This window comes from Labrus bergylta, chromosome 15, assembly GCF_963930695.1.
Source record: "Labrus bergylta chromosome 15, fLabBer1.1, whole genome shotgun sequence".
NCBI classification, from domain to species: Eukaryota; Metazoa; Chordata; class Actinopteri; order Labriformes; family Labridae; genus Labrus; species Labrus bergylta.
In genome coordinates, this window is record NC_089209.1 from 15030620 (window position 1) to 15056286 (window position 25667).

Genomic DNA, 25667 nt, shown 5'->3' on the forward strand with positions numbered 1-25667 from the left:
CATCTTTTGTATGAAATCCTTTTTTCTGTCTTTATAAATAGGCTAGTTATATCCGTCCTACTTTCAATTGTTATTCTCTGATTATCTTTGTTTAGTTTGTGCTGACACTTAACCAAAACCTGATTTAAATGAGGTTTTACTGCAACCAAACAACATTTAATCAATGAAGTTTGTTCTTACTTACATGACTAATATTTCTACTTTAGCCGTCTAATTACATTGTTTTTGGATGTTTTTGGAGTTCATGAGGCTACTTTTAATGATTGCACTCAGGTTATGTTTATTAGTTTAAAAACATACAATGGTGTTTAAACAGAGTCTGTATATGTGCGAATGCTGTATTTAATGAGATCAGGAGATTAAATTAAAAGATTCAAAGATTCAGCACTGTCATTGCTCATAGTATATAGTAAATGCTGAGAAAACACAACACATTTAGAAACAATTCAAAAAGTAGAGTTTGTTAAGAAGAAATAATCATAGTCAATAGTAGACTATATTTAGTAAAGAGGAAGTTATATGTGTAAGGTGTGAACAAAACAGTGTTATATTAATAAGCAAATCATTTTATATTATTCAGTTAAACTCAATTTATTAATTCAATTTATCAGTTCAACTATTTATTCATTTAATATGTAAGTAAAGTCTTTTTAAATGATTAATCTGTGTCACAACGGAAGCTTTACTGGTCATGTATCAGTTCAAGGTTTGGCCAGCAGATGGCAGTGCAGGACTACAAGTAGGATCTAGAAGCATTCTCTCAAATATTCAGGCCCATGCAAAGTTACAAAATAAAAGACTATTGAGAACAGGCCAGTGAATAAAGATCACAAAGTCCTCTGATGAAATTAAAAGTAGTCTACACTGTAACCACGTTGTCTCTACACTACATGCTTATCTTTGCACCTTTGGTTTAATGGTTGATAAGAAACAAGTTACTGTTTACCAAAAACTAATACCACGGGATTGTAAAGAGTAAGATCATGACGATAATAATAGAATAACATCATGTAAGTTAGTGTATTCGGTGTACCAGGGCTTAGGTGTGGAGGGCAGTGATTTAAAGAATTTGTAATCTCATGTATAAAACATGCAGGATTTACGTAGATCATTATCTCAGACAGAGGAATAACAGCTAGCCTATAAGATGCTATCAAGGTTTTCTAATCATGTAGGCCTAGAACACTGATTATCAGTGGTGATTTCCTCCGATTGTTATTCGGCTGAACTTGAGTCACTGAATTAGGAGCAACTTCTCAGGCCGAAAGAGGTCAAACTTTACACATGAAAAGTAATGCCATTTTACAGGTTTATGACGTTGACTAGAACACCTTCTCAAGTCATCTTATAATGTTAAACTACCTGCTTTAACATTTAACTCTTCCACACCACCTTCAAGTCTAGTGAAAGGACACATTCTCCACTATTCAACACGCTGCGTCGCCGTGCCATTACTGATGAAGCAGCATTTGATTTCTGCTTGAATTGTGATGCAATTGGACATCAAAAAAAGAAAAATCAATAGCCCACTCTAACAATAAAAATCTGCTCTGCTGAATTCATTATATATTGAGTGGCTTTATCGGTCAATAATTTGTCTGCACACTGATCCGTCCACACACACACACTGCTTGGACGTCACCGTCATCGTTGTGTAAGGTGCTGACGCATGGCGGAGGGTAAAGTCTGCTCTTAACTAATGTGGGGCATTTGGCAGCAGTCAGGATCTGTAAATGTTTAGCATTTGATCTTCATTATTTAATTTTTGTTTGTAGTTCAACCCATGAAGAAAATGTTGTCCATTCATCAATGATTGAAAACAATAATCCATGATGTAATAAAGTTAAACTTTTATTGCAAACCAAACATTTGTCACATAAATCTTAGACAGTTTTACAATTTACAGTACATTTAACATGAATCGTTACATATACATATTAAAGCATACCTTTAGTCATTTTTTGTTCAATATACATTAAAACTAGTACACATGACTCCAAATATACAAACAAACTTAAATACCGTCAAACTGCATTACAGCAATATTAAAATGGAATGTTCAGCTTCTCCATGTCATCTGCTCGGCTTGAGGCTGCCGGTGCATTAATGTGAGGCGAATGGAAGACTCAATGAGGGGACATGTTGGCAAGAAGAACAACACAAACACTTCACTCTCTCTCTCTCTCTAGCAGCAGTGCTCTCTCGTTCTCTCATTCTCTCTCTCTCTCTCTCTCGCTCTCTCTCTCTCAGTATTACCGTTATTGTTTTATGTGCAAATAAAGTTTTGAAACATCGTTCGAGTTCCTACGTCTCACATGTAAGAGACGTAGGTACTTGTGTTTAAATTTAGTGCTACATCGTTCCTCTCCGGTGACGCCAAAAGTCGGAAAGAAAAAAACCCAACAAGAAGGTGACATCGACATGGACAAACTCAACAGATGTGAGCTCTGATGGAGAGGAAAAATAAAGGCACGTCAGAGAGAAAAACAAAACAAAGCATCCCCCCCGCCTCTATAACATTCAGCCTCAAGTGACTCCCTTCTCAGACAGCAAATGAAAAGAAACTAAAGCACCAAAATGAACCTTGTCTCCAAGCTACTCAATCAAAACTCAAAAAAGCTCCGGTCTATGTGGGCGACAGAATCTCGACAGGTTAAAGATGTTTCGCTACATGGATGAAGATGGAAATCCTCCTCAGGGCTTGTACAAAACAATCCAGATTTCTTCTTGAGAAAAAAGTTGTTGTGTGTGCTTGTTGGTCGTGGCTGCCTGTTTGCTGCCTCGGCTGTGTGCTAAGGACTTCCACTAAGACCTTGGAAGGCTGCAGAGCTTTAATTTTGAGTCATGTTGTAGAAGTTGAAGGGATTGTGCGTTGGTTCATCAGGGAAAGATAGACAACAACCCCAATAAGTTATGTTATTGTGGCTTGCATAGTCTTGTGGTAGGACTTGGAAATGCATTCAAGAGTTGGAGAGTTTGCAAAGACAGATTTTTTAGAGATGTTGCAGGGGTTAATTCTGATCTATCCATCTTCCTGATTGGAAATGTAAAGTGGGGCCAAGATGCAAGTCAATGGAAAAAACCCCAGTTCATGTCCATTGAGTCCGCATTGGGGTCCATACTGAGTGCCTGCGTTATAATCCTATAGGTAGGAGTCCATGGAGGGCGCATAGGAGAAGCCCACGAAGGCCTCGGCCGCCTCTTTGATGCTGGCTGTGACAAGTGCGCTGTCCGGGGAGCAGCCGATGGAGCTGGGCACCGGCTCGTCTGTGAACTCTGGATCAAAGTGCCGCAAGTCGTTGGGTCCCGTCTGAGGGAAGGGGGAGACAAGTAGGGATTAGTGAGGCTTGAACAGTCAAAATACCTTCCCATAATTGGAGATGATTTAATCCACAGCAAGGATGTTCCCTTCACTGGATCTTCCAGTGTAAAGGCAAATATTTGACTTTGTGGACTTTGGCTACTTTTACTCAAGGACATCACACTTATTAGAGTGTTACAAAAGGAACGTACCACATTCGGGTTGAAGGGAGGGGTGATCTTCTTGGCGTTGAGGTCGTCCCAGTTGATGGGGGAGAAGAATATGTGGTTCTTTATTTCAATCTGTAGAGAGACACAAATGGTTAAATGATGCCCCTAAACACTTGCAACATTTAAACGTACAATCACATGATCCAACACTTACAAAGTCCTCTGTGCAGCCCAGCCTCTTGGTGCGGTCCTTCTGCAGCAGACCCTCCAGCAGATGTCGAGCCGCGTTGGAAATGTTGGGCTTCAGCTGCAGCGGCTTGTTCAGGATGTTGTCGTACATCTCGGCTGTGTTGCGGCTGTAGAATGGAGGCTGAGGAGGGACAAAAAGAAGAGAGTGATAAGTATCTGGAAAACAATGATAAGAAAGAATCCACATGACAAACGTGATTTTATCTCTTAAAGTCATGCATGGATTCAGGTGAAACCGTGATTGAAAAATTGATCGTCTAACTTAAAAGTATAAAAATAAATTTGTAACTTTACAAACAATTCACGTAAAGTGTGGGAGATTTCACTCACCAGGCCGTAGAGCATCTCGTAGAGAACAGCTCCTAAACACCACCAGTCTACTGTTCTGTCGTATGGCTGCTTGTGTAGAACTTCAGGTGCTAAATACTGAAATAAAAAGTGGCACAGATGGTGAGATTAATGGCAAAATATAACAGAATGCTATAAAAACACAGGGGGGGAAAAAAAAGGTATTCTGAATGACTGAGTATGTCGTCCTCACCTCTGGCGTACCGCAGAAGGTCGACGTGGTGCCCTTGGGTTCAATGTTCTCCTTGCACAGGCCGAAATCTGTCAGAATGATGTGTCCCTGCGAGTCCAGCAGGATGTTCTCTGGCTTCAGGTCTCTGTAGACGATGTTGAGGGAGTGGAGGTACCCGAGAGCACTGGCGATCTCTGCTGAGTAGAACCTGGCTCTGGGCTCGAGGAAGCAGCGCTCTCTCTGTAGGTGGTAGAACAACTGGAAGAGAGAAAAAAACAGCAAAGGTTATTTCAATGAGTCTGTGCGGACACAAAGCCTTAAATCTCGTTACCTATGATAAAGATGATCTACAAAATCCCAGGAGGAGAGATAGGAAATTATAAAGAGGAAGAAAAACAATAAAAGACAGAAGGAGAGGAAATGGATGACAGCTAGAGCTTAAAACGTCGTAGACGGAAGGACAGATGAAATGAGGGCCAAAGGCTTGGTAAAAGAAGGAAGAAAAGAGAAAGGGAAGCAAGAGGAGGGAAAATGCATCCTGTTTCCTGATGAGGCCCATATTTAATCAGCACTGTCTCTGCTTGTGCAACAATCGCGGGAAATTAGCTCGATTAGACACACACTGAGCCAGCTAATTTTGGCCCACAGCCTCTCCCGCTGCCCCAACCCAACCCCACGATTTCCTGAGAGATGTTTCCTTTCGAAAGAAAGAAAGACATGACTTCTATTCTGCTTCTCATGCCAGGATATCCCCTGTGTCTGTCTGTGGCTCCTCTTTATCTCTGCCTCTAATGTGAAAGCATCCGTTTGAAAACTTCTGTCCCCTCCAGCTAAATCCATCTTTTAAACTTCCTCCTCAACAAAAAACATTCATCTTAGCTGCTTCTTTAAATAGCCCAGCTTCTTCTCCCGCCTCTTCCATCATTTCTGCTGCTTATTCTTATCGTCTCTGGCCATAACTCACCTCTCCTCCATTGATGTAGTCCAAAATGAAGTAGAGCTTGTCTGCTGTTTGGAAAGAGTAGTGCAGGCCGACCAAGAACGGGTGCTTGACATTCTTTAGCAGCACATTCCTCTCTGACATAATGTGCTTCTCCTGAGAAAAACAAAGACATGGTGTTAAAGAAGAGACACCTTTTTTGTCGTAAGCGTATAAGAGCATGTATGAAGGTGAATTTACCTCCTTCTTCTTGAGAATCGCCTTCTTTTGTAAGACTTTCACAGCGTAAAACTCGTCATCGCTGCGGTGTCGTGCAAGCAAAACTTTCCCGAAGCTTCCCTTTCCGATCACTTTGAGGAAGTGGAAGTCGCTGGGTTTGGCTGAAGGGTTGGAGGAAGGACCGAGGTTGATCTGTTGGGATGGACTGGGCTGTGAGGGAGATAGCAAGAAAGAGAAGAGTGAGGATGTTAGAGCCATAACTTGAACCCCAATGTGCATAAACAGAGGACATGTGTGTATCTCTGCATACAACAAATATAAACAAAGGAAGGAGCACACAATTAACTGTTGAACGCTAAATGTACTTACAGGAGGAGACGGGTTTGTATTCATGAGCTCAGCATCCTGAGGAGAACTCAAGTTCAGAATAGACTGAACTTCAGGACTGTAAAAACAAAAAACAGAGTTCGTATTTAGTTTATCTCCTAACAAAGCAAATATGCATTCTGCATTGTTTACGTCTGAATCAGCTGATCTGGGAGGCAAATTGAGTCACAAAGTTTCCTCAGAGGACTAGATAACTGTGCTTTCTGCCCTGTGTTTCTCAATGTTTTGTCCCTCCAGTGACTGTAGAACAATAATATGAGTCAGATGGTACTCACTGCTTGCAGGCGTAGGAGTTTGTGGCAAGCTTCTGAATGAAGTCGTTCAGCCCCATCCTCCTCTGTTTCATAAAAGCTGCAACACAAAAGAGAGAAGAAAAATTAGACTTTCGGATGAAAAGCAAAATAAATCCATTGATGCTGTGGCCACACAGTGGGGGAAAAAAAAACCCATTTAGCTATGATTCCATACCGGTGACTAAAGCCACAAGCCCTCTAGTTTTGGAGTAAGTCATGGCTGGCTTCTCTGTTTCTGTTTTGATCGTCATGATGATGAGTGGAACAGCAGCTCTGTACTCATCAGCAGCCCAAACACAAATATTACTGTCCTCCTTTTTGGCTCTAGTTTTATTACCACCATGAGGGAGGAGCTGCGCCCTCCCCTCTACACCAAACACACAGACGACACCCCCCCGGTGGGCGTCCTCCTCAGCAAACATTTCCTCTTGCTAAATGGACCGTGAGGAAAGGATCGATCCTGTGCTCGGCCAATTAGAGGCCGTTGCGCTCCTGGTGCGTCATAGCCACACCTTTGAAATGTGCTTGCGTCAAAAAAAAAAACATAGGAAAAATCAGGGGAAAAAAAGGGTTTCTTTACCACAGCTAGTCAATGAAAGGTTGGGTTGTACTATTTGCACTTATGTTTGTGCAACACCATAGAGACTGCACATGTATCACACGGTCTTAAAAGGTTACTAAGACAGCAAAATTAGTCTATGGCGGCCAAAACAAATCCTATAAGCTAACGGCATCCAGATGCAACCACTTAGAAGCATATGATGCCCTTTTAAGCTCCAGGAGTAAATACTGGCAATATAAGAAGACACTGAGACTTTGGGGCTTGTTCTCCAACTCTAACTGTTTATGTAACCCTTTGTCCATGCACTCCATCCAACCCCTCCTCAGTTTGCAACCTGGTCCTGTACAAATAATCGGATAGCCTCTTAACCAGCCCTATCAGCTTCACTGTTTGGCTGCTTCTCAATTAAAACGACCCGGAGTGACGCAAGTTCCCTCGGTGTACAAAAGACGCGAGGGGAGAGCCTGCATGAGCAGAGGGAGGCTCAGTGCCAAGAAAAAGCCGCTGCAAGTGGAAAAGTACAGCCTGAGAAACTTCTGAACACACCAGTCTCAAACAAGAGCCACGGGTGAGAGAAAAAAAAAAAAAAGAGATCAGACCAACAATATGTCATAACCTGTAGCTCACAGTGGAAGCTTTAAAGAAGCAGCAAACTCACTCCAATGCCAGAATGAGAGTAATTTGTTCCGCGCTGTGTGTTGTGCGCTAGTTGGCACACAGTTGCGCAGATGGGCTCAGTTTGTTTCGGTTACGTAAGGCACCTGGTTTTTTTTTTTTAATTTTTTATCTTCACCTGCATGAAAGTCTGACTCACATCAAGGCCAAGTCCATTATAAAAGCACATCAAAAACCGTGCGTAAAGATGGAAGAGGAAGACATGAAAGATAGCCGATCCAAATTTGGGAAAATAATGCAACACTATTTTTGAATACGTTTCGAAAATGAACAGCAAGAACAATATAATGAACCTTGATGCACAACACAAACAACTTAAAACCTTGCGAAAAACAACGAAACATCGTATTTTTTCTACCAATTTACTGGTCTCTTAAACGTCTCATTTGCATATTATAAACACACCGGATTTAGTTTCCATAAACAACAAACAAACTTTGCTCCGACCGAGTTTTCATTTCACAGCAGACAGAGTTGGAGTTGAAGTACAAGTTAAGAGAGTTACCAAGGCTCCTCTGGAAACTTTTCACAGACCCCCCTATCAGCGAGCCTTCATGCAACAGCATCATAAATCCAGGTCACTAGATTATGGGGGGATTGGGCGCCCCCCAAGTATGTCTGCCAGAGCTTTCTTCCCCACCAGACACAGAGAGCGGGCTGTGTGCCTCAGGTTTACCCTCACAAAGGCGCGTTTAAACATCTTAGAAGGCTAGAAAACGAAGAAATATCTATCAAATACCCCCTATACGATGATCGACATTAAAACATTAGTGTTAAAGAAGTAGCACGGAGAGATCCATCGACATTATTCAATCTGCAGTCTACTTACAAGTGATGGTGGTCGTTTTGTCTTTCATAAGGACGTTTTATTTATCCGATTCACAAGGAAAAGAAGAAGATGAAGCAGGAGAGAAGCGTTGGGTTCCTCGGCAGGGAGGTTATCGAACTACACAGCAGCATTCCCCTCCTCAGAGAGTTTCATCTACAGAATTTTTCCTTCCTTCTTTTTTTTTCTAGGGCGGAGACATCCCGCCCTCTGATTCTTTCCACCCTACAGTTTAGTGTTTCATGCATGGTTTGTTGGATGACTTTTCATGCAGGGCAGAGTTATGTTACATTCAGAGTCTGCTCTTATAGCTTCCATTTATGAGTTGATCGAAAAATAGAGCAGATTTTTTTTTTTTTTTTTTTTTTATTAAAGTGTTAATCAACCTTTAAATGATATTTAAATGAAAACAAAATGCATCGACATGCAAGGAACAGATGGATTAAATATTGGTTTAATTTTTCTAAAAAGTACTGAAAAAGGAGCACATTTGCAAACAACACTATTACTATAGGAAAACAAACCTGCAATGTCATCATTATGGTAATCACTATGTGGGATATTTCAACAGGCAATTAACAGAAAACTGTTTTATAGCTAATGCTGGATGCAACAATTTGACTTAAATTGACCCTGTGTCAGATCTTCACTCGTCAGCTGTTTTTTTCATCATAGCCTGCTGAGTTCATTCCATGGGCGGTTAGGCAGGGGCCACAAGGGGCCCCTGTAACACTGAGCTTGGTTCCCTCTGTGGCCACCCCTCCAAAAGGAAGAGCCCCCCCAATAACACATATACGGTATTTGATTTAACAACCGGACTCGCAATCTAGTATTAAATACTGGTACTGAAACAAATATAAATCATGGTATTTTATGTTGTGGTATTTAATGATGTGCGCTATTATTTGGCATAATATTTTTTTTTTTTAAAGAGATCATCTTTGTCTATTTTCACCTGGGTTGAATGTTCCCCTCTGACAAAACAACTGGCCCCAGTTTGCCCCCCTCAGTAAAAGTGGTCTAGAACCGCCACTGGTTCATTCACATTCTGCACTGGAATTAAAAAATAACCTGCCTTTTAAAAATCCATGAGTTTACATTTAACGTTAGGGGCAACAGGAATTCAAGCATTATTTCTTAACCATGTCTCTTCAGGGATTTTTCTCCCAGCTACAATACATTACCCTGGACAATTTTTTGAGGTTCAATTTAAGCAGGTCTTCGAGAGTTTGTGACAGAGTAGAGGACACATATGACAAGTGTGATGATACGTAGGTGTGTGAAGAGAAAGCTCAAAGCTGAGAGAACAAGGGAGTTTGTGTGAGAAGGTGAGTTACTGTGCAACAGAGGAACTGTTCCTATGAAAGGCATTTTCATCCTTTGAAAATGCAGCAATTAAGGTTCCGCCTTAGATGACTCAAATAAGACAGGACCAGGGTTGTGTGTGTGTGTGTGTGTGTGTGTGTGTGTGTGTGTGTGTGTGTGTGTGTGTGTGTGTGTGTGTGTGTGTGTGTGTGTGTGCGTGTGTGCGTGCGTGTGTGCGTGCGTGCGTGTGTGTGTGAGAGAGAGAGATGTACTGATGTACGTCGCTTTGGATAAAAGTGTCTGCTAAGTAAATTGTAGAATTGTGAGAGAGAGAGAGAGAGAAAGAGAGAGAGAGTGTATTCCTATGAACCTGACTTCTCTCATCATGTGTTGGAGAATGGGTGACTCCACACTTTTTAAATATAGCCTCAACTTTTAACTGTTGTCTTTTTCTCCATCAGCTTGGGTCAAATCTATTATTAATTGTACCCCATAGACACCTGATGCCCACACACACACACACACACACACACACACACACACACACACACACACACAGGGCACATTCATATTCACACAAACACACACGAAGAGCTAGAGGGCAAAACAAACCTGCAGGGAGTGTGACAGCACACACGCACATGCATGCACACACACACACACACACACACACACACACACACACACACACATAATCTGGAGGCAAAAACAAACCTGCAGAGAGCCTGACAGAACATGCACACACACCCTCATGCACACACACACATTTTCTCAAACAAGGAAAAAAGAAAGAGAGGGCACATCGGGTACTTCCTAACTTCCCCTAGGTGTCCAAAAGCACTCCTCTGACTCTCTGCACCAGCAAAAAAACTTAACACGGTTGTGCTAGAAATAGATATTTCTCCTTGAAACAGCAAAGGTTGCAGCACCGCACGCTTCAAGAAACATTTAATCTACAATACATCAGCACTGACACTACAGCTGCACTCCATGTGGGACTCACACTGACATCTTCTATCAGCACTTGAAAGCATCAAACAAGTGAAACATCACAATTTCCTTTTTCAGATAATCTGAACACAGGGAAAGCGTGAGGCAGACTGGAAGAGTGTCGTCCTTGAAAACTTGCACAGATGCACTCAAGAAAGACTGATTTTATAACTGTCATTGTTAGGCAGCTATGTTACCCTATTATTACAAAAATAAACGTCAAGGAGCGAAATGTTTCATGTCTCAAGAGGCATAAGGATAGTTTCTGTATTTTCATTTTTAACAGGAGTTTTGAACTAAACTAACTCTCTTGTTTTCAGATTGCGCTATTTTGTGTGTTTTGTAGCCAGCTCTTCAAAACATTGGTTTTGAGATTTTTAATAACTCAAAGTCATTAGTTAAATGTCTGAATGAGCTCGTTTTCTATCAAAAAGTATCAATAAAGAATTAATTGCAAATAAGAGAGGATTAAAAGTGGTAACAAGAAGAAGACGTTACCTCCTCCACTGGGATGCTCTGCTCTGGTGTATGCATCAGCGATCATAGCCCGTAGTTTAATGAAACGAGGGAGAGGTGTTGAGACAAGAAGAAGAAGAGGGGGAGAGAGAGAGGGAGTGGAACAAAACAAAAGGTCCCCTCTGTCAGTAGTTTTCCTATCTGGCCCTCTTTCCCGTCTGGATTTACAGGCTGGTTGCGTTTTGGGCCCCGAACAAGAGGAGGCTCTACAATTACCCTAGCTGTGTGTATATTGCTTTTCTATTCGACTGTGTGAGTGTGTTTGTGTGTGTGTGTGTGTGTGCGTGCGTGTGCGTGCGTGTGCGTGCATGTGTGTGCGTGTGTGTGTGTGTGTGTGTGTGTGTGTGTGTGTGTGTGTGTGTGTGAGGCTAGTTTGTTATATAACCCACTATTGGCACTTTCAACGGTGCCAAAAGCCATCATTGACTCACAAACACACACACGCATACATGCATACACACACACACACGCACACACACATACACACGAACGCACACACGCGCACACACACACACACACACACACACACACACAGCTGGCAATTTTGTGAAAGGACAGGAAGCAGTTCACTGAAGTGTCTGAGGGGTTGAGGTGCACAAAATAAGAGTTTTGGTATAAACCTACACACACACACAATAAACACAATCACACACACACAGACGTACCTAAACACACCCACCAAGAGCGTGACGACATAGACCAGCATATGCCCATTTTCACCCTGTCTTCAGGGAAGATGAAATCTGTCCATTGAACCTGTTAATATCTTTCGCTTTCCCATGATCCCTCTGTCTTGTTAAGTTGCTGCTCTAGTTGCCAGGGACGATGAGGAGGGTGTTCGTGGCTATACTTCCATTGGCGTTGAATGAGAATGAGCCTCGGTGGTGAGGAACCAAATGACACGGTTACATAAAGGCCTCGGCTATTCAGAGAAGACAGCCAGGCTTTTATTTTGCCATGGCAGTCTGTCATTGTGTGTGTGTGTGGCCTACTTGTGCCAATCAACCAATGGGACGGTTCAAACTTTTCTGCGTTTGATATTCTCAGGATGTAATATTGTCAGCTGATATGTGTGCGGATTCACTAGTTTGTTAAAAAACATGTTTATTTTCCCAGAGTCTCATGGTGTTTTCTCTGAAATTAACTCATAAAACTGGGCAGTTCCTGGATATCATCTTATGAATTGTTACTTACGTGATATAAGGAAAATGGAGACAGTGCTCAAAGGATGCAGAAGTGATGATCTAATTCCAATTAATTGCTAATATAACCCTTAGCCAGGTCAGTGAAAAGATGCAATTGAAGTCACGAGGAGAACAAACTTGAAAATCAAGGTAATTATTGAATGGCGGTTCACACAATAGATGGTTGGGTATCTTATTATAATGTTAGATTATTTGCATTGTATATTCTGAGTATTTTTTGACTGATTTTGTCTGATTTGCTTTCTGAAGGTCTAATAACATATAGTTGCCAATAAAAGTTTTGTTCTTCAAGTTAGACATTGTGTTTGCTTGCAACTTTTTGAAATGTTTGTGGAAGCATTTAAAAAAAAGTTGCTGATAATGGCTATATTTAAGAAAAAATGACCTGTTCCACGGCAAATATGAATTTCCTATACAAACACAACAACAGAAATGAGCTTAAAAAAACATGCTTCTGGAAGCAGAAAAAAACACTTTAAGGGAACTTGTTGCAAATCCATAAACAATGCAGGTCAGACTAGCCCAAACACCATCAGTATCTATCATTTCATGTTGTGTATATCAATAAATTAATGCAACAAAGGTGTGTTGCAGGATGTGAAGTAGGACTGTTCTTAACCCCTGGACCTCTAGTCCATAGAGATAGATAGAAGTTGAAGGTCAAACATAGATTCAGGGAGCAGCACATTACATAATCAGATGTTCTGTTTTCTGGCCTGAACTTTATAATTTCTGTGAATAAAAACAACAAACATGTTCAGACAGTCAACTGTCAAAAAGTCTGCCGTGGGAGTGCTTAATAGATCGTAAAGTACACGCATGTCTTTGTGTTCAATTGGTTGGTATGTGCGTGTCTCTGTAAAGGTGTGTATGTTTGCCTGTGAAGGGCAGGTTGACACAGGTGAGCCATGTGTCATGAATGGAGGCAGAAAAGAGTTAATAAGAGCTTTAGAGAGGAAGCTGTACTGTGGATATCATTTGGGTCAGTGAGCACAAAAGAGTTTGAGTGCACACACAAACATGTTACATAAACCTGTTGTCATTTCAGAAATAAGAGCATTATTAAATCAGCGATGAACGTAGAAATGTGTTATAATAACGGGTTCTTCATTACATAAGATCCAATGTTCTGAGAGGAGTACCAACATGTGTTCCTCTGTTAAATTAGAATGTGAGAAATCTTCTAAGAATAATTATTATCACTGTACATACTATTCGCTCTACTGCTCCCTCTGTCTTCACTATAGCACCTTAAATGACTCATAGCATGCGATTAACTTCAACTTTAAGGGCTCCCAAAGCCAGTGATTACTGAACTGGGAACAATAGCGTGAAGCAGCATCACATTCGAGGCCACAGAAACATCTTGTCACCAGCTCAGCTAAATACTCAGAACAACCACAATTAACAGGATCATTCTCCCAGAGAAAAATAACTAATTAGAATATGGTTCTTCTCATCACATTTCTTTCTTGAAGATGTTTGAAAAATAAACAGAAAGCAGTTACCAGCAGAGCTGACACAAAGGGACAAACCTGTTCTGCTTTTCAATACTTTTCAATAGAGTAATCAGTGGTTCTTATGTGGCAAAAAGCAAAATGTGTTACAGTAGTAAAATAACAATTGTGAGAAAGATGAAAAATGCATTTGAAATGTAGAAATGCACTAAAGATCATGCTCCTCGAGGCGTCTGTTTAGCTCGGTATGTGGAGCGGGCGCCCCATGGACAGTGGTTTTAGCCCTCAAACACTGGTTGCAGGTTTGACTCCTGATCCTTGTGCTGTTTGGTGCATGCCTGCTCCCACTACCCACATTTCACATAATATAGAAAGAGGAAAAAAAAGCTCAGTAACAGTAGTACTAACTGGCAGTATAACAGTAGCTCCTGTTTTTATAATGTACGATTTTCTGCAAAGTTAAATGTATCAATAAAAAATGTTAATGGATAAACTTCAAATTATGTGACACGCACACATAATTCATTTTGTACTTTGTATCTGATTTGAATTTATGGTGGCAATATGAGGTATGATGGGAATTAAAGTGACTTACAGTCATCTGGGCTATAAACCAATGAAAAGCTGGACTCTCTTACCCAGTGACACACATGTGAGGTTGGCAACCAACCCAGAAACATACTCGAAAAAAAATGCTGCATTCAGATGTCTGAAAGGTCACTGAGTGTGAGTGTGTGTGTGTGTGTGATGATCAGCGCTCAGTATTATGTCTTTAACCACTGTTTTGCCTTCCAAACGGGTTTCCAAAATGCAGCAAATAGCAATCTTGGTTTATGAACAATGGTTATTATCCTGGTAGCTTAGAGGTTGGATTACAGAGCCTAGCGGTAAAGTAAGGCAAAGTTACAAAGTGTGTGTTTGTGAGTATGTGCGTGTGTGTGTGTGTGTCAAGGCTGAATCATTTTGCTCTAACATGCATCAGACTTGGGACAGATATGAAACAACAAACAAGAAAAAGAAAAAAAGACAGAGAATGAGTGGTAGCGTTTGGATGGATGGTGAAAAAAAAGATCTTGAAGAGAAATGAATCAGGCCTGATGGAGAAAAACATTGGGGGGTTGAGAGCAACAAGTGTGTGAAAGGTGTCGTGGGCAGGAGGAAGTAGAATAGTACAGAAAAAATGTCTTAGTGGCTGGTTTACTCACTGTTTTCACCAGGGCAACAGTAGCTGTCTGGGTCTGACTCATTGTGGTAGTACAGGTCCATTGCCTGTGGGAGAAAAACAACATTACTTTAAAAAATAGCAATTTCTTTCAAAGACATGCAAATAAAAGGTATAAAAATATAAAGGATGCAGATTTTTACCCAGTGCATGAGGTATTTGTTTACAAGCCCATGTGACATTATAGCTACACAGAACAATTCTGACATGCCTTAATCATATAGTGATACTGCATTTAGCGAGATTCAGCCTGTGGATTCAATACAAAATACGTTATAGCATTCACACAGAAAAATTACCTGACATATTGGGCAACACACTTCTGTTATTGTGTACAGCCCTGCTAAACCAGTTTTGGCATGTCCTGTTCTAATCCAGTTAAATAACAAGGTGTTGTTCACTTTGTAACTGCCCAGCTCTGAGGCTTATAATGTTTTTAAAATCCTAGTAAGACAAATTCATAAGTAAGGGTTGGCCAAGTTTGAAACAAGGTTAGTGGTTCACAACAAGGTGTGTTTTATATTCATCATGTATTTACAGTACTAAAGTGCAACAAAAGTGATGTAGATTTCTTCATTATTCCTTCAATGTTCTTCCTCATTACTTTTTCCCAGATGAAACACTTGGAAAAAAAACACCTTCCCAGTTTCTTTTTTAAAGTGTGGCTAATCACTCTTTTGTTGAAAAGCTAACAGCTGGTAAATGAAAGTGAGCAGGTTTCTCTCTTTAAGTGGTTAAAACCAGAACGTTTGGAAACAACAAATCTAGGCCACCTCTCTCAGCTCTTGAAAAGAGCACAGTGACCGAGAGAGGTCACGTTTTTAAATGGCAAGGCTTTAAATCAGCATTTCTAAAACTACTGGTTCTGACCCAGACTTGTTCTTGCCCTAGTTTCAGTTGAATCCCCCCCACATGACGCGTTTTAATGAGGCTGGGTTTCCAGGGTGAGACTGCTTTAAATCACGGGAGTCGTGAGCTGAAAGGGCTGGGAAACCTCTGCTCCAAGAAACATGACAACAGAGTATGATTGTGCTTTAGAGAGACGGAAATCTAGAATAAAACTGGTAATTGGCCTTAAATTAATAAATAATTGTTTCTGTAAAGGTTCGAGGTGTTGCATTCAAAACCAAACTAGAGTAAAAAGGAACAACTGTGTTATCAGCAATTGTATTTAGTTTTCAAAAAAGACCTGGTCTACGGACAAATAGTCTCTATTAAATAGATCGACTTTTTAACATAGATGATATGACAACATCTTTTAGTATTGTGAAAAATGATTTTTTTGGACACGTAGATTTTTTTGAATATTATGATCAGATTGATTTGGGGTGGAAATGGCTCATTGGTGGAACGGAAAACAAGACATTTGACCCCAACTAGAAAGTGTGATTATTTCAAGATGCCACAACCTTTTCAAAAAGTGATTTTAAGTTAACTTAGTAGTCTAGAAAGTAACATGTAACTCATGCAATAAATCATAGGAGAGTTGAAAATGTCCGTGTGTTTTAGAGAGACTGAAGTCCTGAACCAAACTGGTCTCACTCAGGTCCGGGCATTTTTTTAAAAGTAAAACTACACAACTCGTTCAAAAATCCCAGAATGATTAGGAATAGAGAGATTCAAACAAAGTGCACTTAAGTGTGAAAAGTGAATTAACCATTGTGTAGATAAATATTCCCTGTTACTATATAACAATATTGCCAGGATAGGCCTTTATGTTTTGTCTTCTCTTTCTTGTTTTGACAAGTTGAATCATATGTTCTCATACCATTATTTTAATTCAATAATCTTGTAGTTTAACAGGGGAAATATCCCTGTAGTGAAGATATGAACCATGTTTAGACACATGGCCATAAATAGACACTGCTTTTACATAGTTTGTGAAATCCTTTTGATATGTAGTTTTATGTCAGCTTTTATCGTATTTAGTTTATTTCTTTAAATTGAAACACAATCATTCCTTCATGCATGTGGAGTAGACACTTAAAGTCAGGTGTATCAGCTTAGGTGCGACTGTTGATTTGAACTTGACCTATTTGATTACAAAAGTCAACACACTGACCTGCACGTGGCGTGATGAATGGCTCAGACACACTCTTGAGTAGAGGGTCATTTACACAAATGTCTCAATAGCAACTACTTAAAGGTGTCCTACTTTTTCTTTCTACGTACAGTAAAAAAAATGTAAATCTGATGTCACAGGACCAGCAGCGTTTGCATCTCAGGACGTTCCCGTCATGTCAGATATTCATTTCTTTGGTGACTTCGCTGTCAGTCATCCACGCTTCAAAGTGTATTTATTAAATACAGTCTTAGCCTAGTTTGCTATTCCTCACTGCAGCTCTGAAAACTTATTGCGGAACTCTGTGTTCTCTCATGGGTTTTTTTCCAAGACAAGCTGAGGCATGTGTGTGTGTGTGTGTGTGTGTGTGTGTGTGTGTGTGTGTGTGTGTGTGTGTCTGTGTGTGTGTCTGTGTGTGTGAGTCAATTAAATCACATCAATTTGTTTATTCATTCACACTCTGCCCATTATGCTGGTCATTTCATCTTCTTATGATTCCTAAAATAGCTGACATACAAGCTTCGTAAATCAATCTTTACACTTCTTTTTGGCTCATTGACACACACACACACACACACACACACACACACACACACACACACACACACACACACACACACACACACACACACACATACATATTGCATGCTGACTTTACATCAACATCTTTTACCCTTCATGCCCCTTTCTGTTTCTTCTGCCTGTTTATCCATTCAGTGTAGAGATATGATGGAGTGGTTTCCATAGTGTTGGTGAGTCGAGGTTTTCTCTTTGTTAATATTTCATCACAGGTTTAAGTTTAAAAAAAAAAAAAAAAAAGCTTGGGCTGTTACGTAAAGGAGAAAGAGTGCACTATTTTTTTTTGGGTGTGTAAGAGTCAAGGAGAGGTAGAGGCTCTGATGCCTTGGCTGTGAGTCATTAAGTCAAACATTTCACAGTGAAACAGAGTGAAAAACTAGACATGACAATGTTTTATTAATGATATGTTTAAAAAATACCTCTACTGAGGTTTCCCTTACTGACAAAAACGTAATACACTACATATTTCTATATATCATTTAGTCTTTATGTCAGATTTCTAAATTACCATAAGTTAATGCATCAAGACACTAAACTGTAAATGATTACTTATGTTGTGACATAAGAACTTTCTCAGACTGGTTGGGGGCGGTTTTAGTTTGCTAGGTGTGCAAAGACAGTACAAAGCACAGACTCATTAAGTATAACCTTGCCTTACTTTGGCAGCTTGTTACACATCTGACTCAGTAATGATTAAGAATATGCATACCACAATAACGCCTTAGGTGAAAAGGTTTTTAACCGAAGAAACTTCATGACAAAAAGACATGATATTAAACAAAAGTTGGTCGTGTTATGGTAAATATGAATTACTGGTATTGATCAAGAATTGAATAAATGTGGTAATCAAAACTTTTTACTGTAGTGAACGAGGCCAAATCATTTGCAGCCAGGTGTTCAAAAATAATCTGTACAAGGCATGAAAACTTAAGTAACAGACAAATACAATCAAAGGAGAAGGTCAGAAGCTGAAATAAGCTCTTACAAATGTACAGAAATAACGATGTATAATAGGCCCATATTTACGAGACATCTATTTCATGTCAATTTTGGCGTCCCCTATGGGCGATGTGCTTTGGCTTATCTTTTTACTGTTTCATCTTGTACCTTTGACTGTCGTACTCTCCCTCAAAAAGAACATCCTCCTGTTTTTTAAATCATCTCCCAATAGATGTCATCGTAAAATTACCCACCGGAGTTTTCAAGACAAAACAATCTTCAACCGTCCATTGCCAACATCTATTGCATAATATGAGACCTTCACAGTCCATACAGTCTTGCGGATTTCCTGAAATAAGCGTTAGTAATATAATTGTCTGTAAGCGCAATAAGCTTGCCTGTGTGCGTTGCCGTGGCTGCCAGGGTTCCTCCAGGGTGTAGCTGATGTAGGGCCCGCTGCAGATGGAGCACTCTAGCATGACAGGGCTGGCCAGGTAGGGTGAGGCGTGGACCCCCCACGACTGACACCCGCCCAGGTGGACATCTGACTCCGCTTCTTTCTGCTTGCTTGTACCATCACCGTGATGGCGAGCCAGCATCTTCCATTTCCTGACCTGTAGGTGAGGACATGTAATAAATGTCAAAATCTCTTTGAGGAAAATTGAGGGGCTGGATTCAAAACCACACCAAAAAATTAAAGTAAAAAAATCCAGCTTGAGTGAATTTCATCACGGTGGTGCCAATGCAATGATACATAATGACCCTATAGGTGCCCATTGGAGTAAGGTGAGGGGGACAATACTGTAGGAACAGTCAATTCATCAATGCCTTTGTCATCCATTAACTGCCTACGGTAGAGTACTCATGTCACCCACATGGTGAAAGTTTGGTCAGAAACATGGACACCAATGACCTTCTAAGAGTAATTACTGTTAGTACTGTTAAGCTGAAGTGTACCTTTATTTATTTTAGCATTGTATTAAGATATATTACCAAGCACAATGGATCAAATACACACCAAATTTCAAGAGCCATTTCAAGATAGTTTTAATCTTTAAACAATTTTGAAAGTCACTGCAATCAAAATGAACAATCAAACCACCAATGCTAGTCAACACCATCAGATTAGGAAAATATTTTTTGGGTCATGCTGGCAAGGCACAGAAGGAAGCGAGAGAGTCGATCTCAGTCTTAATCTTCTTTCATGTGACAGCTGCACATTGACACCCTTCCGAGGACTCCCAGTGGTCATTTAGCATGTGACTGGCAACACGGACTGAATACATATCATGAATATAAAACATAAAAAACCTTTCACACACAAACACACACACACACACACACACACACACACACACACACACACACACACACACACACACAGGGAAGAGATGGTGTTGGAGCGATATATATGATACATGTGACAAGGAAGCTGATGTCAAGGTGCACACAGCTCTAGAGGAAACTAAATTGCACGGATGGATGTGTCAGTGACCCAGAATGGCTGTTATGTAAGGTAAATGGTGTCCTTGGCACACAGAGCACACAGGTTCAGAGACTGCAGCCGTTTGAAATGAGTCTTATCAAGGCCTCTATCAGTGGCTGCTGCTCTGCTGGCCTCTACATTGCTGCAACTTGGCAGGGGAAGGAATGTGGTGTGTGTTTGAGTGTGTGTGTGTGTGTGTGTGTGTGTGTGTGGTGTGGTGTGTGCGTGTGTGTGTATGTGTATTATGTGTCCAAACTTGCATCATGGCAAAGAAAACATTTCCCCTGTTGTGAATGGTTTCTCCCTTGACCGTAGTTATAGACTGGTGCTGAAGAACTCAAACTAATACTGAGAGTTTATATTACAAGAGGATACAAGTCTGCCATAATAACAGTGTATGTGTGTGTGTGTGTGTGTGTGTGTCTTAGAAATTAGACACACTTTTGTAAATTACTCTACAAAAGTATTAACCAATAAAATGTTAATTTAACAGTGTTAATTCCAAATTTTGTGAAATATGATAATTTACTTTTTGACGGAGAGCAAGATAAGAAGATTTACAATACTTTGTGTTCATCGAACATACATTTGCCTCAATCAGCTAAGATATAACCTTAGCCAACTTTTAACATGACATGTCACATTTATTAAATCTGAAGAAAAAGAAATAAAAAAGACATTCCCTTTTTATGGGGATTAGTTTCTGATGACTATGTTGTATCAAGTTCTTGTCAAACTTGCCACCAGAAAGTCAAAAAGCCTATTTCCATAATGTCAAACTATTCCTTCCATAACGTATATGACGACCCAGTGCACATTACAATTTTTAATTCATTTGACATAACATATTATTTAAATTGACAAGCAAGATTTGTATAGCTAGCAAACATTTCGGCCTAAAACAATAAAAACTGAAGTGTTACCTGAAAAATGTCATGACCAAACATCCAGCTTATGGATTTCATTATTTAAATCAAAACACTTGTTGTTGTTGTTGCTGCAAGTTATTTGATACAAACAGATAATACAATACAATAAATCCTTTGCAAAATGATATAAAACAATACAACAACATTTGAAGGCAACATTTCTTCAAATTATGTAATGGGGTTGTTTACAGCCTGTTATTAGGCTGAACTGTACATTTTATCATTCAGATTATCTTTTACAATATAACCTCATATTGAACCTTGTCCCAGAGTCTGAATACCTTCATATAGTGAGAAACTTTGAGCTGAGGAAGTAAAACCACACACATATATATGCACAGCTTTACGAGACTCTCCTTCCTCTTGACCCTCGTTCTTGCCTTTTGACTTGGTTTTGTGCTGCAACCCTTTAAGACAACATTGTCTTCCAGAATACTTTTTTAAAGATCTGCTCTTTCACCTCATAAACTCAGGATGCAATATAGTCCAGGGAAACGCTCATATTAAGACCAGGAGTCCATATCAGCCACCCAGTCCCATAAATCAAGAAATAAAAACATCACACACACCACATCCAGACCTCATCAGCCCACGTCCCCACACCTCTTCACCTACCTGTTTGACTGCCCTCTGTTTGTGTCTTATCTACCCTATCTATGTAAAACAACCCCATGTATCAGTCACTAACAAAGTATCCATTTACTCACATACATAATATTTAGATTCTGTTTGGACAGACATAGTTGGTCTTTTTTTGCTCTCTAAAGTCGGTTTATTCAGCAGCTTAACCAAAGGCCAACTCTAACAAATATCTCTGCCTCAAGCAAATCTGGGGGTGAGGGACAAGGTTTCTTGTTTTTGGTTTTCATTTCTTGGTATGATTGACCAATCATGTTTGAGCATAGTGGCATGAAGCAAAACTGTCAGTTTGCAGAGCAAGAAAGCAGAAAAAAAATTGGCTGAATTGCAACAGTGAAGCACAGCCAATAACCTCTATTTACCGTTTTTCTAATTATCATCTCTCCAAACTGAAATCTGCATATGAATGCACATGGAAATTTGGTGGTACAGTAGATGTTGTATCTGAACCTCAACTCCTTTCTGGCATCTCTAGTAGTTGACTTGAAACAACAAGAGGAATTGGCCTTGGTATCTGTTTATAGTTATCTGGATATTTGCAAGCTTGCTTTACCAAAGTTCAAAAAGAATGGCCGTCAGCCCCTTTATGTAATGTCAGTCATTTGGCTATTCAGACACTGATACAAACAAGTTGCGTTTGTATCAGCTTCTCCGTATTTTGGGCCCACTGCCCAACAGACCTGTAGTTTTGCCTAATATGTAAATTATGTAACCTGAAACTTTGAGGTCAAAGTAACAGTTATAGTGGGTTGTTCAATTTTTTAAGCTGGATTGCTTTGTCCAGTGACCTCAAAGTTAAAGTTACTGGTGGCCGTAACTTGTTTATCCTTGATAAACGTCACTGCTGTAATACATTGTGGGTCATTTCTGTTGTCATCTAGTACAAGGAGCACTTCTGGCTAAGGACTTTGTACAGTGCTAGTGTTAAATGCAAGCCTATGACATTCCTTGTTTCTTGTTTGTGTTCTTAACTTTAACTTTATGTCTCATATGTCTGAGCATCACATTTTGAAATAAAGGGAGGTGAGAGAGCATCAGTGGGGGGAATCATAAAGTAGAAGGAATGGAATGAGGTACTAGCGGATATATGGAACAAACGGAAATAAGACAAAAAGATAAACAGAATGACTGTGCAAGATTCTCTTAAGCTCGTAAACTGTCCATTCTCTAAGATAAGACTTGCTCATTAACACAAGGTCACTGCTCTTTCCTCTACTTTTCTTTCCTTGTCTCCTTCCTAGATTGCAAACACCGCTCTTAAAATGAATGAGTTAGTGTGAAACATCAGATTGAAATGGGTAGAGAGGCACAAAATGATTTGGGTAATCTAATAAAATTCAAACCCCAACCATAATGAGTGTCATAAGAGATTTGGCCTCAGATGTAATGCTTGGAGTTTAGCAAAGAAGAGTGAAAGAATAAAAGGCAACTAGAATGAGGAACAGGACAATAAGAGGCATCCTAATGTTATTGTTCAACAGGGGAAATAAACCAATAAGTGATAAGTTTGGGATTCCCAGACTGTGATATTGACTCTAAGCTGCTTGGTTTGCAGCTTTTATCATCCTCCAGGGTCAGCCTCTTGGGCCTTTTTTTATCGTTAAATCCTGAGAAGCTGTGGGGTCTCAGAACCCTGACTTGCTGGCAAAATATCAAAATTATTATTCATCCTTTGAGCCTCACTACCTCTAACATTTCTTTCATATTAAAAAAGGTGCACTCTCTCCTGACTTTCTAGCATCTTCCAGCATAAATCTCTCTCTTTGCCTCCAAAAATGGAATGAGTGCAATATATCTATGGCACAGAAGCTGTTTACTCTCTACAGCAGCTATAATGAGATTTGGTTTTTTCTCCTTTGTTGTGACATCAGGCCTCACCTCATCTCTCACTGAAATAGTCATAACAACCAAAACACTTCACGTTGCATAAGCACAGTTTGACCTGATTTAAAAAAAGGTGAAAACAGTGAACCACTGATTCTAATAACGCTGCAAAACGTATTCACAGACACAATTCATCTTTCTTGGGATTGTTGAGATTTCAAATTATGTTTTGAAAAGTTACAGGATGCAAGTTCTCTCTTGATGTTTAAAATCTGATATCAATTTGACAAACATTTGGGAAATTTCATGGACAAAAACATCTAAAAGGCAACATGGTGATATATGCTAAATGGTAACATTAGCAAGCTAACATGCAAACTCAACAGCGTAACAACGGCTGGTGTAGTTAGAGAGACCTAGCAGCATGGAGTCAACTACCAATATGTTGATTCTTAGCAAGTATACAGTAGATATAACAATTGCCACATCTTAGCATGTAGACCTAACCATGCGTACATTAGATGACTAGCCCTTAAATGTTTGGCTACCATGCTTAACTATGACACCCATGCTTATGTTTGGCAGGTTTATAGCAGGTGCAACAAGTTCTACATCTTTGTTTAGCATGTAGGCCTAAGCCTGCTTATGTTACTGTAGCTAACTAAGTTTATCTTGGGCTTAAAAAACAATAGAAAATAGCTACAAGAAGATTTTTACTTGATGATGGTAGCCTACCAAAAGGCTGCTTCAATAGCTTGACAAGACAATGTAATCACATATCAGTGCTAACTGTCAATTTACAATGTGTTTCACGGCATGAAATACACTCCATGAGCTTTAAAATGGGCTACCTTCCTTTTTTGGCTGCATTACATTAAACTGTAGGCTATTCATGGATCGTATGGATTTTAGCTCTTTACACAACCAAAGGGACATCTTAAGGCTGAGCTGCACTGGGAATGCAATAACAGTAGTTCAAACCAACAGGTCCAAGCAACAAACTGCTTTTAACAAAGCACATGTTGTCCATGTGGAATCAGATTAGGTCAACTCTGAGCTAGGTTGCTGAGTGTGAGCCTTAATCCCAAAAAACCTCAGCTCACTGTAAAGTAGTCTCAATAGAGCTGAGTGTGTGAATGGAAGAGAAAAAAAAGTTACAGTGCTTAGTCAGGGTGCTGCTGAGCCTCTGTGGCAAAGCAGTTTTGGCGTTAGCTCTGGAACATCAAGATGGAGGAAGGGATTAGCTGGGTTCTCAGGGTAGATCAGAACAACAATAATTCCCAAAGTCCCTCACAAATGAGACTCTGAGCAGAGGATGCTCCTTTTATTTCTAGTAGACAGAGGTCAGAGGGGATCAAGAGGGACGGGGGGAGAGGGATGAAGGGTCTCCTCATATCGGGGGATTTATTCAGGAGGTGGTACTACTTCTCTGTCTAATAACTTTAGTCCGACCTAAACTTAATTTGAAAACAAATCATTTCTTACACCTCACATTTCTATATTAATCTGGCGTTGAAATCTTTCAAAATAAAACATATCACTCCCTCTGATAGACTTTGCATGCATTCATATGAATCACTCTGTCTCTGAGTGTGTTGAATTTCTCTGTGATGTGTATCAAACCAGACACATCAGTAAGGATAGCTTTCAACATTACAAACAACCTGCCTTCCCATACTTTCTTCAGCTTCCCCTCCAGCTTGTTATTGCAAGGATTAGGATAAAATGAAACATGACAAAGGGAAATCACAGATCCCCCCATATCTCAACAAATCCAGGAGACTGCAGCAAAGGTATGAAGTGCCTTCTCCTTGCTTCTTTAGTTTCCCTATTTGGCAGAAAGCCTTGTATAATGCAGCAGCAGCAGCAATGGAAACAAATGCACTGAACCATTTTTGGTGCGAGTGTACATCTACTGTAAGCAAAGAGGAGAGATCATGCAGGAAAAGCAATTCCAAGTTTATTACTCCAACCGCATTCTTCCACTGCCAGAGAACTTGGCTTTGGAACAAAAGAATAGCAAAGGATTAGCAGTTTTCCATTGCTTAGCGTATGCTAAACAGTGGCAGCTTAGATCTGCTTTCCAAACCCTTGGAGAGTTCCCTCATTTAAATGCTGCTTAAATATGTTCAAATCAGAGGAAGGGAAAATATGAGACTTAACAGTAGGGGGTGGGGGGTGGCAAGAAAACATCAAGGTTGTAAAGGATATGGGGCTCAATTTAAAAGAGAAAAATCATAGGGATAAAGAGAAGTCAAGGGTTTAAATGATGATTTAATCAGTTATTATGAGAAGGAAAGTTAGATTCTAGAAGTTAGCCAAACTGATACTAACAGGATACAGTATGAGTGCTAAACTGGCAGCTCACTAGT

At 40.0% G+C, this 25667-nt stretch overlaps 1 protein-coding gene across 1 annotated transcript in view; it reads right to left on the reverse strand.

Annotated features, from left to right (window-relative positions):
• Positions 1 to 1838: 1838 nt before the first annotated feature.
• Positions 1839 to 25667, reverse strand: part of sgk1 (serum/glucocorticoid regulated kinase 1) — a 36066-nt gene continuing 12237 nt past the window's right edge. The window contains exons 4-14 of the mRNA XM_020638856.3: positions 18816 to 19031; positions 14821 to 14884; positions 6062 to 6137; positions 5769 to 5844; positions 5421 to 5609; positions 5205 to 5336; positions 4262 to 4498; positions 4051 to 4146; positions 3686 to 3841; positions 3514 to 3603; positions 1839 to 3310 (exon numbers count right to left, since the gene is read on the reverse strand). Coding sequence (XP_020494512.2) covers positions 3143 to 3310; positions 3514 to 3603; positions 3686 to 3841; positions 4051 to 4146; positions 4262 to 4498; positions 5205 to 5336; positions 5421 to 5609; positions 5769 to 5844; positions 6062 to 6137; positions 14821 to 14884; positions 18816 to 19031 — 1500 coding nt within the window. The 3' untranslated portion in view covers positions 1839 to 3142. The remainder of the gene's footprint in view (positions 3311 to 3513; positions 3604 to 3685; positions 3842 to 4050; positions 4147 to 4261; positions 4499 to 5204; positions 5337 to 5420; positions 5610 to 5768; positions 5845 to 6061; positions 6138 to 14820; positions 14885 to 18815; positions 19032 to 25667) is intronic.